The following is a 24,990-nucleotide window of genomic DNA, read 5'->3' on the forward strand; positions in this document are numbered from 1 at the left end:
ATGGAATAACTGAGATGCTGTGACATCAATCACCTATCAACATATTATCTGTGCAGAGGGTTCCTTGGGGATGCGCTAAGATAGACTGTGTACCCAATAATTTTCTTCTTAAACTGATTTTCTAAATTTATGATTTCTCTATGTGTCGACGTATGTGTCTCTTTAATTAAACAAAAGGTCATAAAAAAATCAAATTACGGTCTTTGTATTTCACTCACTTTTTAGTGTTTTCTTATTATCTCCTGCAGCTATGGCTCAGAAGCTGTAGGCCACCTATTAATATTAATTGAGGGTAATTTTTCTTTCCTGCTGTTCTCTAATATCAGCTGAGCTAAAAGACGTAAGCCCAGCCTTCTGCATCCTTAATTAGCAAAAGACTTTCCAAGGAGAAAGAGGAGTTAGGGACACAATGAGTAGAATTTAGGGATTCAGAGATAGAGGGAGTTACTAATCTATGACACTTCCAGCTGTAATGACTGAAAATTGGTTATATGGCACTGTGTCCCACTGGGTATTGGGGCCAGTGACCATTAATTGATGATAACATCGGCCTCTGACAAGGACAAAGTGAGCTTCTGATTTGATAATGGTGAACTCAGCACCTGAACGTGAACCTGAAAACAATGTGAAATCAATTCCATTCAAACAAGTCCATCCATCCACCAGAACATTAGACTGTATAACACTGCGGATTCTCAGTATCCCATCCCATCTATCTGCATTGAGTGCTACCATCTCTGCGGTCTGACTGTTTTATTTTCCATCTTTATCAGAGCACTGATGAAATGATGCAATGCAACTGGACTCCCTGACGCCATATGTAGAGGAGACATTTGTGTCTGGCTATCTTCCACAGCCAGGGAGCAGCTAGCGAGACTCACTGCCGATGCTCGGGGTAAACAAGCAGAAGCTGCCGACAGTGTTAATCACAGTTTTACTGCTTCCATGCTCTGGGGTTTGGAGGCAGCGACTGGTGGGAGCGTTCGTCGTACTTTTTTTCCTTTTTCTATCACACTGAGGATTCTTTCCACACCATTAGTGCTCTCTGCTGAGCTGTTCTATCCAGGTCCTCTACTGTACTAATACAGTATGGCCCTGCGAAGCACCATCTGCCATAAGCACAACTAACTACAGCAAATGTGGTCACATCAGCACATTAAGAGGTGCCACACCATGTGGGCCAGGTTGCAGCCGACTGCTGTACTACATGGTTTTACGGGATACGGGGGAGAAAGAAAATCGCTCAGAGCATGAGATATTCTACCTCAAAGGACCCCTGAAGGACACAGTATGTAAGAGTGAGACACTGGGCCACATTTCATAAGCATTTTCTTGCCTTCTTTCAGACAGTATATGCCTATAAACAAACATCAAGCTGGAGCACAAGTCTGGAACAGCAGTTTGCTTGTAATCTGAAGAGCACCTGTAATAATAGTCTCATTATATATGCATATGCATATGTCTCAGCCTCTACAGAGACAGTCCACTTTAAGGCGTAGAAGGCTTTGGTAAGGATAACAGTCTTTACAACTGACAGAAAATACATATCATGAAATGGTGTGCAGAGTAGAGTTGAGGTGATGTCTGGTTTTGACGGTTCGGTCTGGTGTACAAGCTTAATTATCAGCATGATAACTTCTTATTTCACAACAAAAAGTTAATTAAGGCGGCAGAAGACTGGAGGGAAACTGCCAAAGAGCTGAAAGTTTTTGGTAAGGTAAATGAGCATTGCTAAAAACTTGCTGTCGGATATATTGTATGTAAAATCTAGTTAATATCACAATATAAAACATCTGTTTTCTGTTTAAAAAGTACAAACACAGAAAGATAACAAGTGCACACCAATCTTTTCAGTGGTTATGGTGCCAGTCTGATCTCGAGCATACAGATCTTATGTATGTGGTTTCCTTACATGATGTAACAGAAGTGCATATTTAACAGATTCAGTATGGAAAGAGAGCTGCAATGTTAAATGATGCGACCAGTAGAAGGACTCTCATTTGCTGTTGGGACGTGGTGTAATTCTGTTCAAAACAAGAGCAGCTGATGCGACACCTAATGTTAAATTCAGTTTACAATTCTGTTATTTGGCTTAATTTTAACACCTGTCCAACCCAGAGGACCTACATTGAGTTAGTTAGAGCAAAAAGTAGCATTTTATCAGAAACAAGCATGCAGTATCAACTAATAAACCCCTCCCACAGCATGTTGCCACTAGTTGCAATGTGTGACATTTTATAGTGAGACCCCTTTTTTTAATATGACCATTGTAACATTAAAAAAGAAAACAGGGATTTCTCTCTTTTAGGATTTTTTTAGTTTTAGAATTTATTTTAGGATTCTTATTTCATCTATTTCATGAGCAACACTCACCTCAAACAAATTTTTCTGAGTTGTCTTGTCCATCTAAATGTTTTGGTGTTCTTTTTCTGTGACTTTTAATACATCCTTTTCCAGTCATCCCTTTCAGCACTTTATTCTCAATCTATTTAAGAGCTTAGCTAGATTGCAGTTATTTCACTGCATCAACAAAGTCCCACCCTCACTAATGCTTTAAGTACGGTAACCGCTGCCTCACTTACTCAGACAACAAAACAGGAAAAAACATTCTGAAAATGATGATGATAATCTAAAATGTTTCACAGTATTCCATTACAGCCCAAACATGTACTGTATGGTTGAGAGTGGGGGTAGGCAATATATCGAATATACCAGATGTATCGCAGCTTGCTCCACGTGTAGTATATAAAATGACTATATCACATACATCGAGTATAAATTGTCACATCGTTTATATAAACAACAGGTGTTGTGGTTCTCTTGCTCTCTCCTACAGCTCTCTGCCTCTCATAGACAAACACACACAAAGCAGGGCTTTTGCAGAGCTCCAGACCATGACATTTTGTGATCATGGAGCACTACTGTCATGTGCAAATACGATTAATATATGAAGTGGAGAGCTGTAAGTTTGTTTCCAGCTTACAGTGAATGAATCATGATAATTTACAGCACTGTGGTAACAGAGCTCTGATCGTGACTATTTGGTCACATTTTGCGACCAAATAGACACCACAGAGCACCAGTGTGACCTTCAAATATTAGTAATATACGAATTGGAGAGCTTTTAGTTTGATTTCAGCTCGCAGTGAATGACTTCTCACGGTTAAAGGTGCCGTGGTATCTGTCTGCTAATGCTAACATCCAACTGTTGACTGGAAGCTTCAAGTCCACAGCAAAAACACTGACATTTTCGGCCTGAGACAAGACAGGTCCTTCAAAATAAAAGCACTGTGGGTCCCACTTTCATTTATTTAATTTTAAGAATACTTCTTAAAACTTCATTATAAAAGCACTCAATGTAATTTCCTTATAACCGTATTTTATTAAATGTTACTATAACAGTAATGTATTTAACTTTATTATATGCTACTCTATTTAACTTTACTGTACCTGCAGTTCATTCAATATTTTTTTTATTTTAGTAGTTAACATTATTTTAAAAGACTAAATTCTGTGAGTCTGTGTAAGTCATTTTGCAACCAGTATCTAAAAATATAACCGCATGTTGCAGGTGTTATGAGATAGGCATGAAAAAAAAGTATAGTAACCACTAACAACCAAATCTACACTATCAGGACTAAAAGAGAGAGCACAGACCTCCGCCAAGGCCATATATCCCATCTCCCATTGTTAATGAAAGAGAAAAATAATTTGAGTATCTGCTCTGTGATTTGGATCCACTACAAAATGTAATGGGCTCTTCTTTGGCCCATGCTACATCCTTTCCCCCAAGTTTGATAACAATTGGGCCAGTGGTTTTTTGTAATTCTGCTGACAAACAGACAAATAAACCAACAAACTGAACCAAACATATAACTCATATACTGTGCAATAGATGTAAAGGTCACACAGGTTCCAGTTAATAACTGGGTGTCTGTAACCATCCCATAGATGAGAAAAACAAACACTCCCAGAAAATCTCCCGGAGGGACTGATTTTTTTAACTTCTTGCTCATAACGCAAGTGTTATGGCACTGACCAAGAGTTCAGCAACAGAACAAGTTTCAATCTTTTATGAAAGCATTGCTCAGCCTTTCACAGGCCGTAAACTAGCGCACTAAGGCCAGCATCAAGATAAGATGTACACTCAGTGGCCCTAGGCCTGTGTACACAATGGTTCTCAGGCGCATCCTGAGGGGGAACAGAGGGATCTAGACTGATGAAGCTCCACAGATTGAACTGTCTACACAGCCCAAACAAATCACTATCTTATACTGATATATGCTGCCATGTCCCAAAAGCAAACTTCAGCAATGACTGCTCAACTGAGATCATATTATGAAGGTGTTACAATAAACTCTACCAACGCTGACCTTGTATTACAAACATCCTTCGACGACCCTCATCTTGGCAAGCCCTGCAGAGGACATTTAACTATTGACACGCCTGACTCACCACTTTGAAGTCTTCAGCACTGCACTCCAGACCCCGGTAGAAGCATGAGAGCAGCATGTCCTTGATGTCGTGGCCTGTACGGTCATAGAATTCACGCATGTTGAAGGGGCGGGGCTTGTAGTTGTCAAAATCGGCCCTCTCCTTCAGAATCTGCAAAACATTTTCCTCTACCAGGTGTGGGTCCCGGATCTCATACCTAGAAAAGAACATTCTGGACTAAGTTATCATGTGGACACAAGGTACCACATTCATACAAAGAGCTGCAAAATTCATCAATATATTATCTAAATTGCAATATGGCAAAGTACAACATCCAAATTGCAATAGTTGTAAATTTTTTAATTTTTATATTGTTTTTGTGTGTGAAAATAAACTGCAAAACTTATTATTCCAACTAAAATCAGTCTTGTATCGCAATCACATTACCTGCTAAAATATTTGCAATATGATTATTATAAGCTTTTTTCTTCCACTGTGTCCAGCCCTATTCATAAATACACATACTGTCGATGTACAAGTAAAACATCTATTAATTTGGGGCTGCACAACATGTCTTTCCTTTTTTTAATCATGATCGCAATTGCAATACATACATCAGAGTAGCAGGGAAGAGAGGAAAGGAACATGCTGTTATATGTTTTTCAATTAAAATAAAGTGCAAAACATATTATTCCAACAAGTCTTTTTTGGAAAGTGTAATCTCTGTTAAAGTACTTGCAATTTGATTTTTATTTTATTTTTTGCACAATGTGCAGCCCTACTCATAAATATGCATACTGTCAGTGCACAAATAAACCATATAATAATTTGGGGCTGCACAATATATCCAAAGTAATCTTGTAGAAGTATCAGGAGAAAACTGCTTTTAAATGTACCCATTATTCCTTTTTATTGGTGCCTTTTTTTGTTTAGTTATGTTGGATAAAGTTTATTTTTTCCATTCAGCAAGCAATTTGTTGAATTTTATGGTGACAGCAGCGGAAAGGCAAAACTGAGTACATTTTAACGTCTGTTTATTTATTGTATATCGTCATCTTAATTCGACAACATTATTATTGTATTTCACATTGTTCCATCCCTATTGTGCAGCCCTTTATTAATTAAGCTACTTTAACCCAACATAACAACACTAATTTTATGATTATATGACAAGGGTTTATATTATACCACAATTTTTTCAAAGTCATCGGTGATGTCAAATGCACATGCAAACTTTTTTTGAAACTTCTCTTCATCATAATCATAAGAAAGCACTTTTTTAAAATGGCTTTCTTCAAAATGAACACTTAGATATGAATAGAGTTTACATGAAAAAGAAGAAATGAATTTCCAAGGAATGTAATTCTGAACTGTCAGTCTCGAAACGCAAAACGGTAGCCTATCCACGAAAAAGTAAAAAATAGACATGACCTCAAGAATTCTCATGGGAAGTAGAGCAAGACACAACTTCAGTAGTTCCTCAATTCATTGCATTTAAAGAGTTTGGCAGGCACACAAGCGTTTTTGGCAGGACAATAGGCATTAACATGAAAACAATTATAGAGAAGCAGCAAAACGTGCATATTCACCCTCTAACTAAACATATGGTACATATGTTCATGCCAGTTCTCCCATACCTGCAGTTAGCAAGTTCTCACAATATCATCCACACGTGGACTGAAACTGGCACCCTGGCTGTGGCATGCCAGCCACCATCGGTGGCACCGAGTGGAAGAAAATCACTCATCACATAAAGGATGGGAGTATTTCCTTTCACACAATCATGTTAATCATTCTGCCAAATAATTAGGATTAACTGTGGTGGCAAAGTGTTTTCACGTAATAAGCATAACAGTGCTCGTAAAGCGGTAATTCAGATCCTACGCACTCTGGAAAGATTACAGAGACTATTTAGCGTTTAAATCTGGGGTGGGGAACCTCCGGTCTCCGGGCCGTATACAGCGCACTAGACCATTTGATCTGGCCCACCACACAATTCTAAAAATAAATACATAAACTCAGGGAAAAAAAATATTGACAGCAATTCAATTTCTGAGATAACACTGACGGCTATGCACGTCCGAGTCAGGTTCAGGGTCAGTGAATACAACACGTTAGGTTATGTGCCGTCATGCAATAACATTGAGGATTGAGTGACAAGTGATATGCGCCATAGCGAGTGCCAAGAAAAGGAAGGTGGATGCAGAAAACTGCATTTTCCAGGAGAAATGGACAAATGATAATTTATTTGTTGAAGTAAAAGGTAAGCCACTTTGCCTTGTTTGTGGCATGGTGCTGGCAGTGATGAAAAAGGCCAATAATTCATTACAGCTCGAAACAAGCTAAACTGGACGAGTTGAAAGGACAAATGCGCTTTGATAAAATTAACGCTCTTTGTCTGAGTTGGGGCAACCAACAATCAGCTTTCACAAGACCACAGACTGACAGACAATGTTAGGAGGGCAAGTTTTGTGGTGAGTAACTTAATAGCTAAGAAGCTGGAACCTCACGCACAAGGAGTCTGTGAAGGAGTGCCTTAAGTGTTTGAAGGAGTGTAATTTACATGTAATAATAGTGAAACTATGCTTTTTCATAATATCAAAATCTATAATCATTGCATCATAAGTGTTCATAAATTTAGTATGGCCCTCGGAGGACTTCATAAAAATTGAAATGGCCCTTGGTAGGAAAAAGGTTCCTGGTTTACATCAAAGCAAAACACTTCACATAGCATCTGCTACATTTTTTCAAGGAAAAATCAGGTGCATCATATAGAGAAATGTACACACTGTTCTGCTTCCGTTTCCTCCACACAAACATGCAGCTGAAACTCAACTACAACTCACAGAAAGAAAACACTGGGGGAAGTCATTTATGACATGCCTTTGCTTGACAACCCATCAACCTCCAGCACCTGCTCACAGTCATTCAGAGATATAAATTAACCTCAATTAACCAGTGTGGCCCTGCTGGAAGAAAAGACGGCTTGTTGATGACCCCTGCTGAGCAATGGCCCATCAGTGGTACAAGCATCCAAATTATGAAGTGCTAAGATTAAGCACTACTGACAGACACTTATGAGAATAATTACTTAGGACACACATAGTCTATCAGTGTGAACAGCACTGTAAAAGACTGCATAATGTTTTTTCTGAATGAACTCAGCAACAAGGTAGTCATTCCTTCCATTTGTTCCACATTTTTGCAAAGTCGTAAAGTAAGGGATTTTAATATAAAGTCCCGAATTTGTGTGTTATGTGAAAGAGCAGCAGCCATCTTATAATAGGGTTCATGTATTATGTTTTTGTAATAATTTTGGACAACTCAATTTACATTTGCAAACATGAATAAGCCAGAAGCTAGAGAAGCGAGAATTAGAATTGGGAACCATGAGAGACGGAGAGAGACAAAGGCATACCCTTCTCCCCTGACTATAAATCTGTGAATGACTTTGCGGACGCTGACAGCAGAGTTGTTTCTCATGGATATGGGCACTATTTCAAACCATAATTGGTGGTAAATCTTAATGGATTTTTTTTTAATTCCACAAGGTCAAGCTTTGTCGGCACTCATGAACAAGATTTTGTCCCTTGATGATGGGAATAATGGAAGTTGATCCATGAATAAAAAATGAAATATTACATTATTTCTTTTGTGAGCATTTCCTTAATATTCAACCGGCAATGTATCCTCAACTCGTGTCCCAAACAAATTACAAGAAACGTAATATGTTCCAGCACAGCTACAGTGTTGTTTACCTGAAACAAACAAAGTGAAATAAAATATTCACCATGTGCGACACTATGTGCCGTAATTTGAAATGAGGCTTGTATCTCTCTTCTGAGCTCATAACACTGAAGAGAGATGGGAATCGGTCATGCTTCATGTTGAATGGAGTTATTAGTGCTGCGACGGAGAAGATTGAGACTATTGTTCTGAAGAAGAGTTGCACTGAATGCCCCACAATATTGCCGTCAAATTCAACACTGTTACATGAAAGATCAGGTGTAACACAGCAATCAAATGCTTGCAGAATATTATAGATATTTTACCAGCTAATTACTTTGACATTTTACCCAATTACAGGTTCACACAGTCATTACAGCACTAAATGCAAGGAATTTGAAGTACTTTTTCAAGCCCTATTTTTTTTTTATTTTCAAAAGATAATCCAGTTTTAAATATTAATGATGTGATCAATGTCTCTTTTTTCAGTGACAGGTCACTTATTACACATTGTGAAGAAAGTTAAAAAAAAAATCATCTTTATCTTTTCCCCGGTTTTCTGCGGTTCTATCAGTTCCACACACCACTAAAGAGAGAAAAACAAATGACAGTGAAAAGCCGGCTCCTTAAGTTAAGTCTTCTAAAATTAGCCATGCCAACATAGGCCTCCTGGTTTTGCTGGTATTTCTAAAAAGAACTCTGCATAAATTAGTAATTCTAAAGTTTTCCATGGCCTAGCAAAGTTGACCAATATTCGTGAACATGATCTACCCTTTCTAAAAGTCAAAAACCAGAGGAGACAGTCTCACACTTGTGATGTCATTGAGTGTAATGTCTGCAGCTGCTCCATAGACAATGAGTAGGAGCCTGATTTTGTGGACCCACAAAATGTTTGTTTTGTTTTTTGAATCCAAATCATTCATTCTACTGCAGAGTTCTCAGTACTGAAACAGAAAATGTCCTCATATACTCAGAAGATTCCCCTGGGTGCTCTCAGTGTCATCTACAATGTCTTTCCCAATTCACTTAAATCCAGCTCCAGACTGTTTACTTGATTACATCACAAATTTGAGTTTTAGCACTCATGTCAATTTGACAGAGAGTTGTTCCTATTAAAAAACATTTTTAGATGTTGATGACATTCTTAGGCCAAGGTAATAACATGTATGATGTTTTAATGGGTGTAGCTCCCCTTAACAGTCCCTATGAAATGAAAAATACATTTTCCCACTTTTAATCCTGTGTCACTATAGTAACTGATCATTTATCTTGCTATATGCTGCATTTATGTCAAGTATTTATACATCAAAACCCCTGCCTTTCCTCTTTCTGTATAACAGTTTCAAATGTTGATGACTCATCCAGCACTCAAGGGCGTTTACAAAAGTTTATCTATACACATGAGACTTTGATCATATAAAATGGCACATTACCGTTAGTGGGTTGTTGTTGCTAACAGAGCAATATGTAGAGAAAAAGGAGGTCTAATTGATTCATCTCTCCCTCGTCATCCTCCTGATATAACAGCAATGGAAATGTGTGTGGAGCCAGTGGTTCACTCGGCTGAGGACTCTGAGGTAAATATATGTGGTAAACTCTGCACCCACTTTTTAGCGGCCCAATCAAATGCAAAGACATTAAAACATTAAGCTAATATCCAGCTGTATAGTACTGACAATGGTTGTGTTGTATTTTCTTGTTCTAGGTAGAGGTGTAACATCATAAAGTAACTTTGTTACAGTACTCAAGTACTTTTTAGAGTATCTGTACTTAACTTGATTTTTAATATTTATTTAATTTTAATTTTCACTTTTACTCAACTACATTTCCAAAACAAAAAGTGTTCTTTTACTCCAATACATTTCTCCTAAACATTGTACTTACTACAAAATAGGGAAAAAGGAGGGGATGGACGGACGAAAGGAGGAATGGCAAGAAAGGCAAAACCAGATTTTGTTCTTTAAATGCTTTAAGTTGAAAAAAGGACCTTGTTGTATGGCTATCAGGTATTTCATCCACCACTGTTTCTGGGTATTGTATTGCTTCTAACCACCGTGATGAATCCCAAATGTCTTTAGAACCAGGATGAGCCTTATAAATGGTTTTTCATGTCCATGTACCCGCAGTCATTGTAGAGAGTTCTATTTGTCTGGGCTAAAGTCTTGGAGTCAATGTAGATTAGTCCTTTCGATGTGTTAAGAGGGAAATCTCCTTGTCTGTCACTCAGCAATCTCTGGGAGTTCTGCCGCCTCTCTCAGGGTCGATGTTGACAGTGAAGAAGGAAATCTCTTCCTCTTTCACTCAGCAATCCTTGGGAGCTGTGCTGGCTGATGTTGACAGTGCCCATATCAGGTGTTACAGGTCTAATGGCAGCTTCAGGACCAGGATTTAAAATAGTGGTGGCTGCATCACTAAAGCTCGGCAGCAAATGGCTCCACAGGGTGTTGATTTGTAGAAGGTTAGAAGTTGAAGGCAAACTGGAATGTATGACACCCCATCACAGAAGTAGGTAGTGTTCGCCTCGATGCCAATGCTGAAAGTCCCACGTGGCTCTCTCTGTGAGGGACACCTGTGAGTCACTCAGAGGAAATCCAAAGCCATTAAATCTTCAGCAAGTCTCAGATGGATCTCTCTGTAGGCGAGTGTCACTGAGAGTTGGAAGATCATACCAGTTTTCTTGTTGGTCCTCGTCCTCATAAATGAAGTTCATCACTACTGAATCTTTAAAAGTGGAAGTCCAAAATGGCTTATAGTAGCACAACTGCAGGTCCACGATCTCACGGATAACAGCCTTAGCCAATGAATCTTCAGCACTGGAAGTCCCAGATGACTCCCTCTGTAGGCGTGTATCTTTGGGAGTTAGAATTTTATACCGGTTTACTTGTTGGTCATTGTCCTGGTAAATGAAGTTTATGGCTACTAAATCTTCAGCTCTAGAGACCCGATTGGCTCTCTGTGTGAGTGAGACCTTTGAGCTGGTGGATTAGAGTAGTGTAATCGCAGGTCCTCGAAACTCACAGATGGAATCCCGTAGCTAATAAATATTCAGTCTCTGATGGCTCTCTCTGTAGGTGAGCACCATTTGGCATTGGAGGTTTTCTTTTTGGTCCTCTTCTTTGTTCATGGCTACTGAATCTACACTGTTGAAAGCCATGGATGGCTCTCTGTGTACGTGAGCACCATTGGGGATCAGAGGAATGCATGAGATTGCTCGTGGGTCTCCATCTCCATAACTGAATCTTTCAATTATGAAATCTTCACCACTGGTGGACCCAAATGGCTCTCCCTGTAGGTGAGCACCATAGGAGATCTGAGAAGCATAGTTTTCTACTCCATCAGTCGAGTCAATAGAAACATCAAATCCATATTAATCATCTGACTCTTCTATGTGGCAGACGGCCATCAACTATGCCGGCAGTTTCTGCATAAGAACTGGTGTCCATGTCCTCATCTAGGTGTGCCATTGTAATAAAACAATGTTGTAGAGCTTCCCCAGGCGTGATTCTATTTGCAGCATCAACACTGAGCAGCTGTTCTAGGAGGCTTACAAATGCTATCCTGTCTCTTACCTCAATACCATCCCCTATCACTGACTGGCTCTCTACTGCTTCTGCCAAATTACTGACAGTATCAAAAATCCATGGACTCTTCGGGGGCTTTTGACAATGGTCTTTTACGCACTCCTCTGGCGTCTTTAGTCTCCATCGTAGTTTGGTTGAGCCCTTTTCCCTGGTGAAAATCTGTGTGGTGTACCTTCCAGCATTCAGCAGGTGGTCCCTTGGCTGACCAAGCAGATTCCAAATAGCTTGTATCATGTTGAATTGTGAGCTAATACTGAAGAGGTAGAAGCAAAAATACAGGTATGCGAGGACACATCCCAGTCCCCATATGTCAACTGCCTCAGTAACTCTAAGGTTTAAAAAGGTCTAAGGTTTAAAAACAGCATCAAGTCCCTGTTTCACCCTCGTGCAGTCGCCTCACAAGAGTCAAAAGGACATTGTGCACTGTGTGTACTGTGTGATTGCTAAATTAAAGGCAAATTAGTTTTGAAAAAAACAAACCATTTACAAAGAAATTTAAAGCATACAACCAGCTTACTGCATACAACCAGCTTACTGCTCTTTTATCTTACCAGACTGCTCTTTTATCTTACCAGAAGTTGCATAATAATATTAATATTATTATAATTAATTATAATTAACAACCTAAACCAGGTACAATGATTGACACCTCAATTAACTGATATACTTTTCTTTTTATGTTTATTTAGCAGCTGCAACTAGAGTGGGGTAACCCTGACTGGTTTGATCCACACATGGTGCTTTCGACCTTTTACTTGTATGTAGACTTAGTGAGTTTGATACTGGTTAGAGTGAAATCTATGCTCTATCCCACATAAGGGACTGTACTTTAGCCCCGGTGCTTTTAAAATTTTTCATTTAGCCTCCCTTAGCGACTTGGGGAAAATGTATAATCCTCCCTACAACGCAAATAACCATATTTTACAGTTTCTGGCTATGATAAATGCAGTGATTTTTTAGATATTTTTCAAAGAAAACATGTCTTTAAACCCATTTGTGGGTTTTGGGGTTCTGAGGGTTTTTAAATAATTATAACACAACCTTTTAAAGTTGAATATCCCTCCCCTAAATCAAAAGCGACAGCTCTCTCCCAAGTGTTTAAAAATATATTTATGAAACACAATTACACAAGTATTATGGCACAGCAGCAAATTTAGGAAGTGACTCAAAAACCCCTGCTAAATGGGTTAACACTGAAACTGTAGTAAGGAGAACAGATTTACCACACGATTACAATGTTAGCTGCAGTTTTTGAACCCAGTCTGCAAGGATGAGTTGTTTACCTCCCAAAAATCTTGACATTTTAGTCTATCTGTAGGTACAGCAGTATGAGAGATTACTTGTTGACAGGTGTGCACACACACAACACACACACACACACCCACAAGACCAAAGTCCGAATTTTTAAAAGAAAAAGCCGTGCAATTTCTGAATCTGAGCAATTAATGACCGATGAACAAAACTTGGTCAAAATGTAAGGCAGCAGTGTGTGCGGTTCATTTTAATTTCAAGGCCTTTTTAAGCACTTCGTTTAAAAAGAGACTATTTCCAAGTACTTCAAGCCCATCTGCAAATCCCGTCTAATAATTTCTCTAATACGAAAATCCTTGAGTAAAATATTAGTATTGACATGACGTGTTCATGTCAATGTCTTCTTCTAAGTTTCTCCACATAATCAAAGCAAACTCTTAAAAGTCAACACTTCCTGATTTTGTGGTGTATTTTACGTGTTCATTAGAAGTGACAGCTGTCTTAAAAATATAGAATAAAAACAATACAAGAACATTTTGCAAAAGCAAAGATCAAATAGATGATAAACCCAAGAAAGGTTGTCCGTTATTTGCCCGTGCTTCATGTATCTAGCTGTTGCTGAAATTGTATTAAGGCAAATTAGGGTTATGTGAGGTTAATACTAAACTGCACACTGTTGTGTGAATATGTGGACGGATAATGCACTGTAAATGTGTGACCTGACTGGCTTCAGTGTACTAATTAAATTGTTTTTGAAGAGGTTCATTACCATGAGAGATGAGTGGGTTTTAGGTGGAGAGAGAGCAGCTCTGAATAGAGGTCAACTAAATCTTTGATTACGCATGAAATCAGACTAACCTTTATCATAAAATTACCTATATCCTTCAGGAACACACAGTGCATTAAGTATTTTATCTTAGGGGAAATTATTTCATTAATTAGAATTTCAAAGACTTAACTAGGTTTTTAGCTCACAATGCTGCTCCAGTGGACTGAAAGTGGAAAAGAGCCACAAAATGCTCTAAAATGACTTAATGCAAAAAGAAACCATACTACATGTTAGAGACATACAGCATGTTTATGTTGTAGAGTTGAGCCAGTGTAACAGAAAAAGTAATCCACATTGTTTTATAATTGGCGATTAAAGGAACTTTGCAGATGGTGATGTATTCTGTTTCCAGTTTCCATAATGTTCTCATCGTTTAGTGACTTAATTTTAAATTGGCAGATACATCAAAAGATGTAATTGTAATTGCAGTAAGTTAAAGGAGTGTTTCACTGCTGGAAAGATGCTCTAAAACTGGGCAATCTATACAGTAGAGAGACGCAAACACTTTTGAAATTGGAACTGCATGACCAGCAAAAACAGAGAAAAAATGCTGTGCCATTTGCTTTTGTTCAAAAAACAGAAAACCTAAAACTGCCAGAATGCACTGCACTAAACCAATAAATGCTCCCATTGTTGGGTTACATAATATGAGCGTTTCCATTTAGACACAGGAAACAATATGGGGGTCGACTGGTAACAACAATTTCGACTTGCACTCAAACAGTAAGCTAAAATATGTTTCTGGAAACATTTTAGGTGAGAAACAGGCAAAGCAGTAACAGAATCTTGGTTCATGTTTGATCAGCACTGTTTGGTTTTACCGTTTAAGCCTGCAGATGCACCATAAGCACTGTTAGCTTGTTTACTATATAACATGAATGGGTGGATGCTGGTAAGATGGAGGAAAAAGTTACCATATTTAATTTACATACAACCCACATAATGACTCGAAGCTGGTTGAAGATCTGCAAAGTATCTCTTTCAGCACAACTGATTTACTAATTCCAGTGACAGGAATGGTAATGTTTCCAGACAGTTTAAAATCACCCATTTATCTTATTTAACCTTTATTTAACCAGGCTGGTCCAATTGAGATTAAGAATGTCTTTTTCAAGCGAGAACTGACCCCTGCCTGGTAAGGATTGAAAAATGGTATATTAGATAAAAAGCACAGCCCAAATGTGTGTGTTGTATGCTATGCTGAAACCCCCTGAGGCAAAATTTATGATTTGTGATATTGGGCTATATAGAAAAAACTGACTTGACTAAGTTTTTCCACAGTGGGACTACATCACTACATTGTCACGCTTTGTTCTAATAAGAAGATACAGCCTGTTGTTGTATATTCTCAACTTAATTGAATTGTTTCCTGAGCCTCTGTCTTATAAGCAACACAAAGCTGCCAGGAGAGCACTTAAGACGCCGTGCTTAGATCCCCGAGTCAGGAGGCTTTACTTGAAGCGCATACAATCACAATAATATGGGTAGATTTTTAATATTGCCCTGCCACTGCTCCCTAAAGCAATCACAGCAAACTCACTGCGTTAGGGGCGGGGGTAACTAAATTGGATTATGGGCCACAAGCACTTTAATTTTCTTGCGGGAACTAAAACGAATGAAGGCAGCATCTGCATCACTTTGCCACCTCACTCAGAGGAGTGGGTAAATACTAGCACCTGCAGATTTTAAGAGTGAACCTACGACTGTGTCCACAGAACTGTCCTCAGTGAGGACTTCATACCCTCAGTTAAAAAATAATAAATAAATAACAGAAAAAAATCCCTCCATAGCAGTTCATGCTCCTATTGTGTTAAGTTGGTGTTTATACCACAGGCTGTGTGATACAGCAATGAACATCTTGATATAATCTCAGGTAATTATCCAATTAGCACTAATTGAACTCATCTACTACAGAGGATTGGATTGTTTGTGCTGTGTCCTTGAAAATGAATAACTGCAATGACTGGTAGCAGAGTTTTGATAATCACCTTAATGACGGTGCACCTGTGACACAGCTATTATGCCACTTTGGACAAGATCATAGAAAAGTAAACTAGGGTCAGCGAGAGGTGAAGCCAACCCACACAAATTTTTATTTTATTGGAAAGCAATCACACTAAGATGCAAACTACAGTAATTACATGCAATGCCTCGCCAGTGTTAGAAACACTGACCCAGCACTAAGGTGCCTGCTAAGGTCTTATAGGTCTGATAAATATTCACGACATATATTAAATGCAATTAAAGCCACATCTGAAATATTAGCTTTAGAAGCTTCTCTTAAATTTTGTATTTTCAGCATGATGATCTGGCCTCCCCATGTCCCCTCCCAAGCACTTTTTACACCCATAAAATCCCAATTAGGATCTGTGAATTTGCTGAGACAAATCACATGGTCAAAGTTATCGAGCATTATATTTTGGGGCAATTTACACAACACTTGTGAATTTAGAGCATGTTTGCAAGCTCAGGAAACATGCTAAAGCTTGGGATCTGTGTAAGCAGAGGACTCGCTTCTCTGACTTTCATGAGCTGATCCAACAGATTTTGGCAGCATACACCACATAACCAACACCTTTTCTAAAATGACCTCTCTTTTGTTAATTATCACATAATTGCCCTTGCGACATAATAAAAATAAAATTGAGCAATTTACTTGTAATGTTCTGCACTGCCAAGTGTGACTTCAACCTGCAAGAACACGATGAGAAAGTGATTCACTTTGTTTTTGGTACAGAACTTGCAGGAATGGAGTGAGTTAAGATGAAGTAAGTAACTAGTAGCTCAGCTATAAACTTCATAGCGTCTAACAGTCTGGCATCACTGCCAGGGTGGATATTGCCTCCTGCTTCCTCCTGAGACAGAGATGGACACAGACTCACAACTGCATGACACTTTGTTTTTCTTCTGCCATTTTCTAACAAATACCACAGCGTGTTGTCACCTGATATCAAGAAGCTTACCACTGACATATTTTCCACCCAATCAGTGTTTAATTTCAAAGAAGTGTCTACAGGATACCCTAAGACGTTTTTATTGATAAGTTATATTCAAGTTATTTCCAATTCCTTTGTTTTTTCCTCCAAAGTCCTTGTTACACCATGCTTTTATACTTCTGTGAAGATTGTCAAAGAGAAACTCTCCTTGTCGATTTCAAGATTCGGCATTCAGGTAAGTGTAAAAGCTTAAACCTGACTGATTTTATGCAAACTGGCTGAACCAGCATTTGACAATATGACCTGTTCTGGTAAATTCAAAATTAGCCTACAACCTGAACTGATGGCGTCATGTCACTAAATCCAACATGTACTGTAGTAATAAGCAATCTGACAATGTGATTAACATAATATTATTTTTGTAAGTAGACTAACAGAGCCCAGAGTGTTTGATAGGCCATAAGCCGTGCACGGCAAAATGAAGGAGATCAAATTTCTGTAGAGGGGGGGATAGAGCAGCAGCAGCAGCATACATTGTGTTTGTTCACTACAAAGGTCACAGTTTTGTTGGGGTGTTCAAACAAGACATGTCATTGTTAGTCACTTAAGAAAATAAAACTGTGCCAACTGGGCAACATTTGACGCTGATGAAAGAGGTGCCCTAATTTGCTGCAAGCAATAAGATGCTCCCTTTTGAGCTGAACTTTTATCGGACGCCGTGTTTCTATCATCAAGCCCTTTGAAAGCACAGTAATAGACGAGGAACAGCGAACTCATTAAAATGTGGAATTATTTACACAAAACCTCATTTCACTATAAAACCAAAATAAGGACGGCAGCTAGCTGGAGAGACATAGCCAGGGAGCTGAACATTTCTTGCAAACTAAATGACCATCATAAAAAAAAATCTGAGATACTTGCGGAGGGCTATATTGCATGCCATCTCTAGTAAATATCACAATATAAAACGTGTTTTAAAAGGTAGAAATGTGGAAAGATAGCAGATAAGCTATTCAACCATCTTTACATAGTTACATCTCAGTCTGAACTTGAGTGCACAGTAGAGTTTTTGCTGGGACACAGTGGCATTAGCACGATTTCAAATGAATGATGGCGAAAGCCAAATGCAAGTAGATTTCCTGTTTGGAGAGTAAATCACAGGGGGCTGACTGCCACACTGGCAGGTAAATATTTGTACCAAAATAGTTACATTAAAAATAACATTAAAAAAAACATGCTGAGAATCTCTACAGCGTTTTGATGTCATTTACAACCAAGCTGCCTCTGTCTTCTGCTGTCTGTCTGGCAGTAACGTGGACTTCATGCTGCATTCAGGTGCACCTCGTTAACTCTGAAATCAACATTGCTTTTACAGCAAAGAGTGTGGGCGCTGACTATGGTGCATTTAAGTGCACTTTGTAACCTCAGCCCTGTAATCAAATGGCAATGAAGATTGTTTTTAAAACAGGAGAGCATTTCAATAATTAGATGCTAAAATCCTAACAATATCCCATTCATTTCTACATAGGCAGATTTTAAACATTCCATTTAAAAATCAAATCAAGTTGTTATCAGCAAACTCTGCATTATCCTTTTTAACATGTACCCAAGTACCTCTATGATCATTTTCAAGCTGTTTTACTACAGCATTTTTAAAAAATTAACTACTTAAGTCATACCCAATTAAATACATTTTGGCAAGTAAACATATATATACGTTCAAAATAAACAAAACTATTTCCGGCCGCCAGTCTGCTGCTCACTACTGTTATTTTGGCTGATAGAAAGCATGCTTGGCCAGTGGATTTTTTTCATCTCCGAGTCTCCTTGGCAAAAAGTCAAGTCAAGTCAAAAAGTTAATTTCCGACACTGATCATTATGTTCCACTTGGGATCTGCTGGTAAGTCAAGTGCGCCTGGTTTGGGTCCTAAAGGTGAGGTGTTTAAAATTTAATGGGCTGTGGTGACGTCTAGCAGTGAATTGTAGATTGCAACCAGCTAAAACGTCTCCCGGCTAGAATTCCTTTAGTTTTCATTACACAGGAGGTTTTTACTGGGAGCAAATTATCCACAGAGGTCTCTTCCTCTCCAAAACTAACAAAGCAGGCGATTAAAAACAGCTGACTAAAACTCAGAATAAAAAATTAATAACACAGTTTCATGTTACAAATCAGCAAATCTCGAACGCAGTTTGGCATGTAGGGGAGGGGCTGCTAATCCACAACATGCTCACCTGTTTACTCTTATAAATTAATGTGCACTCACCTTTCTCTGATCCAATTTTTGCCAATATATCCCCCTAAATCTTACACACTGTTTTTTTAATATCAAACTGGTTTGAACATTTTTACACTGGCCCAATCCTATTACCTTGCCATCTTTTAAGAAAATGTCATATAGAGTACCATGGTCTAAATGGGTAAACGTAAGGAGACATCTCCCCCAAAGCCAAATAGAACAGCAGGGGCAAGAAACAGTGAGAGAGATGTGAGGGTGTTAATCAGCGGCACAACTCTGTAGCTTAACAAACAGCACTAATTACACAAGGATAAAGACTTGTTCATCACACAGCTTACGAGACACAAGTTAATTGCCTCTGCTTGCAGTCCCCCCTCTCCATCTAAAGTCAGCTCGTTCCAAAGTCACTTAGAGCAAGTGCCACTGCTTTAATTTGTCTGTTTCCTCTGTCTTGTTTATTCCGTGCATTTGCCCTCATTTCTTCTTCAGGTGCATCTCACAGAAAATCTGGCTGAACCTGCACTAATAAATCAAAGCGGTGAAAGCATATGTTAATGTTTTAATGGTCTTCCATTACAGCTGACAGTACAAACATGCAGAAACGTATCAGTATAGGATGTAGGCACGCTGGTTGAAATCTACATCACACAAAGCAGCCCAGAGCAAAGTTATCTTCTGCTTTACTCTAAGATTATCACCTGTAATATGGATGCATATAGAGGTCACAGAGCAACGATATTCAGCATGAAGACAGGGAATTGGATTTATGTCATTTTAGCATGTACCACGGCTGTGCCTTGGGCTAGTTGCAGAGCTGCATGCATCAATACGCTAAAAATACACTGGCTAATGTGTTCGACATGGTATTTAGACGTGTTTGTATGTAGAAGGTCTTTTACTTTTGCTGCATTCCATGTCTATGCGAGTGTGAATTGGTCTGCTACAGCTATGAATACAGAGTCAAGGACGGTTATCTGTATTATACTGGCAAAACGTGATCGGAATAAGCTGGGTGGCAGAGAAAAGAAAAAGTGAAGAAATTTAAAGTCAAAAGTTTCAACAGTCAACGGTGAGCTTGTCATGGCTGCCGAAAGACTAAATGATCAAAGCGGAGCAGAGAGCAACAAGTGTAAAGGGAGGGGAAGGCAGTTGTGAATCACACACACACGCACGTCTCTCCACACTTTGTCAGCAGGGGATTTAAAAATCTTCTTGTCTACTTATCCAATATTGAGATATTCGTATCACATGAACTGTAAAATGATGAGGCAAGAATTTGCACCGACGGCATTTTCTCCTTCATCATTTTATATTAACCACTTAGAAACAGCTCATCCGTTATCTGTTACCTGGAGGATTTACATGATCTGTGATAAAATGTGTTCCTCTCTCTTTTTTAAAAACATCAAATACTGTATCAACATATTTCGACAGATTGATGTTAGGGGTATACTTCATGTTGGCGCATACAGTTTCATAAATACAGCAGCTTATGTGCAGGGTGGATTTCAGCTGACATGATCTGTAACGCCACTAAATTATTAAATAACTAACTCTATTGCTGAGCCTCTCTCTGCTTTTTAGAAAACACCTTTCATCCGTACACTTTTTCTTTTCCCGATTACCTCAAGCTAAGGTCAGTCCGAGTTCATATTCACGGAGAGCCTTAAAAGGTTTTGCATGCTTCGTTCATGTTGTTTGTATATCTCCTGGTGGCCTGACAGTGACAACCGGCGAGACAGGTGTTAAAACACTGCTTTGCACTTCCATGTGATATGTAAGATTTCATCTGAGACAATTTAGACATCAAAGTAAAACTAACGTTACATCTGAACAAGGCTGCTGAAAACTAGGTTTGGGTGATAAAACGGTATGTCAATAGGTAGGGACTTGGCAATACTGTTTCAACAACGGGAGCAATTCAGGGCAGGCTATGTAGCATATCAGGGCAGGTGATTTTTGCGACATCTCGCAAATCCAGCTGCCTCACATCATAATTTGGGCACACAAGGAGCAAGAGAGTGAAGTTGTAAACTTGACACACCTTTAAGCTTCCATTAAATAATTTTAGTTTTACTGTTTGAATCTTTTGTTTTTAGTGTTGTTTCCTTAGGCAGCTGTTTTTATGTTTGTGTTTTCTTAATTCAGTTTAGAGAGCAGTATCGTAAAATATATTCTTATCGTAATATAAAATTACATACATTGTGGGTATTTTGGCCATATTGCCCACACCTATACTGAAAACTAATGGCACACTGACCCAATACTGATAGCGGGCCAATACTGACTCAAACAGTTAGTTGAGGTATTGGTGAGAATAGGGCCAATCTATTTAATTCACTTGTATGTTGATGTCTGATTACATGTGTACATACAGTCCTACATCATGCAGAATAGCTGAGGGAGCTAACAACAAACATTTCATCTGTCTGGAGTTATTCTGAATTTAATATAGAGCTAAGATTTTAATCTACATTAAAATTAAATCTATGTGTTTACTTTTCACATTTTTGTTTTACAAGTAAGGAAAGCAATGCTTAAATCAAGCCTGCCCAGAGGATGCTCACAATAGTCTTTTCTTTGACTCATCAGAAATAAATCAGCTTCTTATTTGGAGATTACTTAATTATAAACAGTTTCTCTTAAACCCTGCCTTATGAGAAATGAGAAGCGAAAGAATATATCAGCATGAGTTCTTTTGCAGTGCTCATAGGCTTCTCAGAAGTGAGACATCTCTGAAAACAGATAAAATACAGAGTTGAGACTTGAAATTTGATCACTGAGACCAATACTGAAATTGTACATGTCAATTTATGCCAATCAAGTTTCTTTTGGATTTCACTTGTTATATAAATAGCTGATTATTACAGACAAATAAAGACCAGTGCAGTGAGAAAGACAAAAAGATCTTTTTCAGATATTGAATTTAGCTGAGACAAGAGGAAGGCTATTTCTCAAGAGCTAAATTTGAGAAGCGTGAGAAAAGGGTCAAAATCTCATACTGATGTCAAATTTAGCTTATTTACATCTATGAGATATGGGCTGAACAAAGATGTGATCTTACTTTAATGTTTTCCTTTCCTCTTCTTGATGTTGCAATACATATAAAAGAATGATCCCAGTCACTTTCACACAGTGAGGCATTCAGCTTATTATGTAAACCCTGGTATCAGATCATTACTCTGTATCTGCTAATACCCAAAGCCCAGGTGTGCATCCCTACTGAAAACCAAGATAAAATTTCAAGAAAGTTCACAGTTCCACTGTGAATTTGAACTGTTGGGCCTAACAAGTAAAGCATCAGCAGTATTTCCCTTGACAGAATATCCAGAGAAGTTTCTGCATTTAGTCAGTGGGTTCGGGGATTTAGTGATTTAATGGTTCTCGATTCATTTTATTGGAATAAAGAATAGTTTCAGTTTCAAGATAACTGCAGAATGTACCCAATTTAAAAAATGTACTGTTTCAGCTAAATGTTTCAATCTTGTGACTGTTATCTCATATAGTGCAGTGGATACAATCCAATCCTGAATCAACAACCACTAAATCATCACAGATTGGTTTCCCAGAGGCAAACCAATCACCTTATCATCCAAGCAGCCAGGGAGTCTGTTTGAGAGTCTGTGTACTGGTTTGTTTTGGCCTACATGATAAAAGAAACTGACTGTTATAGGTTGGTTAAGTTTAAAAGATCAGGAAATTTCTTCCTTAACAGCACTTAATCACAGACAGGCTTGCCTCAGCAATGATGCCTACCAACAGGTAGAGCCTCTAAAGGCAACAGGCAGTCCTTAACCCTATGAAACCTGGATTGACATCAGTTTTTTATGCTGCGTTCAGACGCCTTTCACAAGATCAAGATATTTGATCCTGTCAAAATGGAGCAAAGTGGTTTGATTGCTTTTGGAAAAGGCAATGAGCATCTTGGCAAGAAACATCCTAAAAATTGCAAAAAATGTTACCTAAAATGAGTGTGTGTATATATATATATATATATATATATATAATTAAATATTTAAAACACATAGTTTTTTATTTTCCACACTTTTTCCAATGTCATTTCTTTGTGACTATTTAACTACTAAACTACTTTTTTTTTTTTTTTTTAAACATATTTTCAGGTAATTTTCTTGTAACTTTTTAACTAAATTTTTGGCCCACGTCTTGATAGGTTGCTTTTTGCCTTCCGCCTGTTTTGAAAGAAATCAAACCGGTTGGTTTGGCTTTAAAGGGTTAATACTTATGTAAAAGTGAGAAGCACACACCTGCCGTTGAGCAAGGCAAGCAGCTCCCCAGCGTGGTACAGGTCGTTGCGCGTCACCCGGCTGAAGCGGAAGGAGTTGAGGTTGCAGAAGGTGACGGAGGGGAACACCATCATAGGAGCCGCTACCTCGTCCAGCTTGGTGACATGCGGGTACTGAAAGTAGAACTGCACCCGGTCCACACACACCATCACCAGCAAACCCAAGGAGCTCAGGAAGAACAAAATCCACAGGGTGCGCTTGATACACATCCGCTCATAAGTGAACATGTGCGAGATGCCATGCAGCGTGGACCTGCTGGCGAAAACTTCAATGGGAGCCGGCTGCTTGTAGTCCATGTCCTCCGAGTCCGCTTTGAGATCCATAGTGTCCCCGGGATGAGTTTAGATGTATGAAGGGTACGAGATAGCAAACAGAGGAAATTGGCTGTATAGATAAGCTTTCTTTATGGGAAGGCGGTTACTGTCTGCAAGTTCACGCCCTTCTACGCATGTATTTCTCATGCAGTCTATATGAGATGTTGCGTCACTGACAGCCGGCAAAAATACTCCGACATTCAAAGCATTTTAACCAAAGATATCCTCGAAATACCCCGTCCTTGTATGAAAACACTTGGAGAAAGTGTGGTGTGTAGCACCTCGGCTGGGGTCACAGTTCCATAATAAATAGCCCGGTGTGGAGCGCGCATGGATAGATGCCAACGCTGTCCTCTCCTCCTCGCACACTCCTGTAATATCAGCGAGTTGATATTTGGCTTCAAAACAGATCTGCAAAAACTGGATCACGTTTGAAGAGGAAGAAAACAATTGGACAAATCACCTCGGCGTAGAAAAAAAGAAATCTGAAAGAGAAAATCAAAGCGGCGGTGTATTCTCTCTCAGTGTGTGTGTGTGTGTGTGCGGCAGAGTACACTGGCTACATAGCTTTCTCCGCTCATCATATGCAATCCCAACACGTGCAGAATAACAAACAGCAGGCTGATTACTCGTCCGTTAGCGTTTTAAAGGCAATCGTCGGGGTATCCTGGGCTTTTTTTTTCCACAGCCAGCACAAACAGCTGCATCACAGGGGAGCTGGGTCTGTCAGAGAGCTGCCTCGGTGCGCCTCTGCTCGCTTGCTTGCATCCATTCCTTCCTCCGAGCTGCCTCCACAACAATGCAGGGATAATTACTCCGGTTTCCTTGGATTCCCGTTGGTTTAATCTCGAATAAGAGTGTCCTGGAAAAATGTGGAGAAAAAAGAAAAGCGTTATGAATTCAGGGGAAAGCACCTCAGAGGTGGTCGCGGTTTGCCGGGATCAATTAAATTCGCCCTGAGCAGGAGAGAGCAAGGATAGGACGGCATGTGTTTTACACCGGGTGACGAAGTCCAACGTCGGTGTCACTTCAGCAATGCATGTCTTAAACCCAGAAGCCAGCTAATGTTAGATTACGAGTCTACAAATTGAGCTATGACGATACAGCATGACTCAAAAATTACTCATTATCTTCCTCACAGTGTTTCTCTGAAAGTCCTCCGAGCTGGCCTTAGCTTAAATAATTAAAAACTGGCTAACACCAAGTTTTACTTTCGACTAGTTAAAGTGAGTATTTTTATCTTAAAACCAAAATGGAGATAAAACGTTACCTTATCATTTCCCGTAGGTCTAAAGTGAGTTAATTAACCTGTGTGTGTGCGTGTGTGTTGTGTATGCGTGTGTATGTGTGATATTAAGTTAAGTAACCCTGCAACTAC

The 24,990-nt window shown here is 39.0% G+C and overlaps 1 protein-coding gene across 1 annotated transcript in view; it reads right to left on the minus strand.

The window, feature by feature from the left end:
• Positions 1-24,336, minus strand: part of asic1b (acid sensing ion channel subunit 1b) — a 201,265-nt gene extending 176,929 nt beyond the window's left edge. The window contains exons 1-2 of the mRNA XM_042495665.2: positions 23,260-24,336; positions 4,456-4,651 (exon numbers count right to left, since the gene is read on the minus strand). Coding sequence (XP_042351599.1) covers positions 4,456-4,651; positions 23,260-23,621 — 558 coding nt within the window. The 5' untranslated portion in view covers positions 23,622-24,336. The remainder of the gene's footprint in view (positions 1-4,455; positions 4,652-23,259) is intronic.
• Positions 24,337-24,990: the final 654 nt, after the last annotated feature.

This window comes from Plectropomus leopardus, chromosome 2 (genome assembly GCF_026936395.1).
Source record: "Plectropomus leopardus strain MGB_pleo_1.0 chromosome 2, ASM2693639v1, whole genome shotgun sequence".
Lineage (NCBI taxonomy): Eukaryota > Metazoa > Chordata > Actinopteri > Perciformes > Serranidae > Plectropomus > Plectropomus leopardus.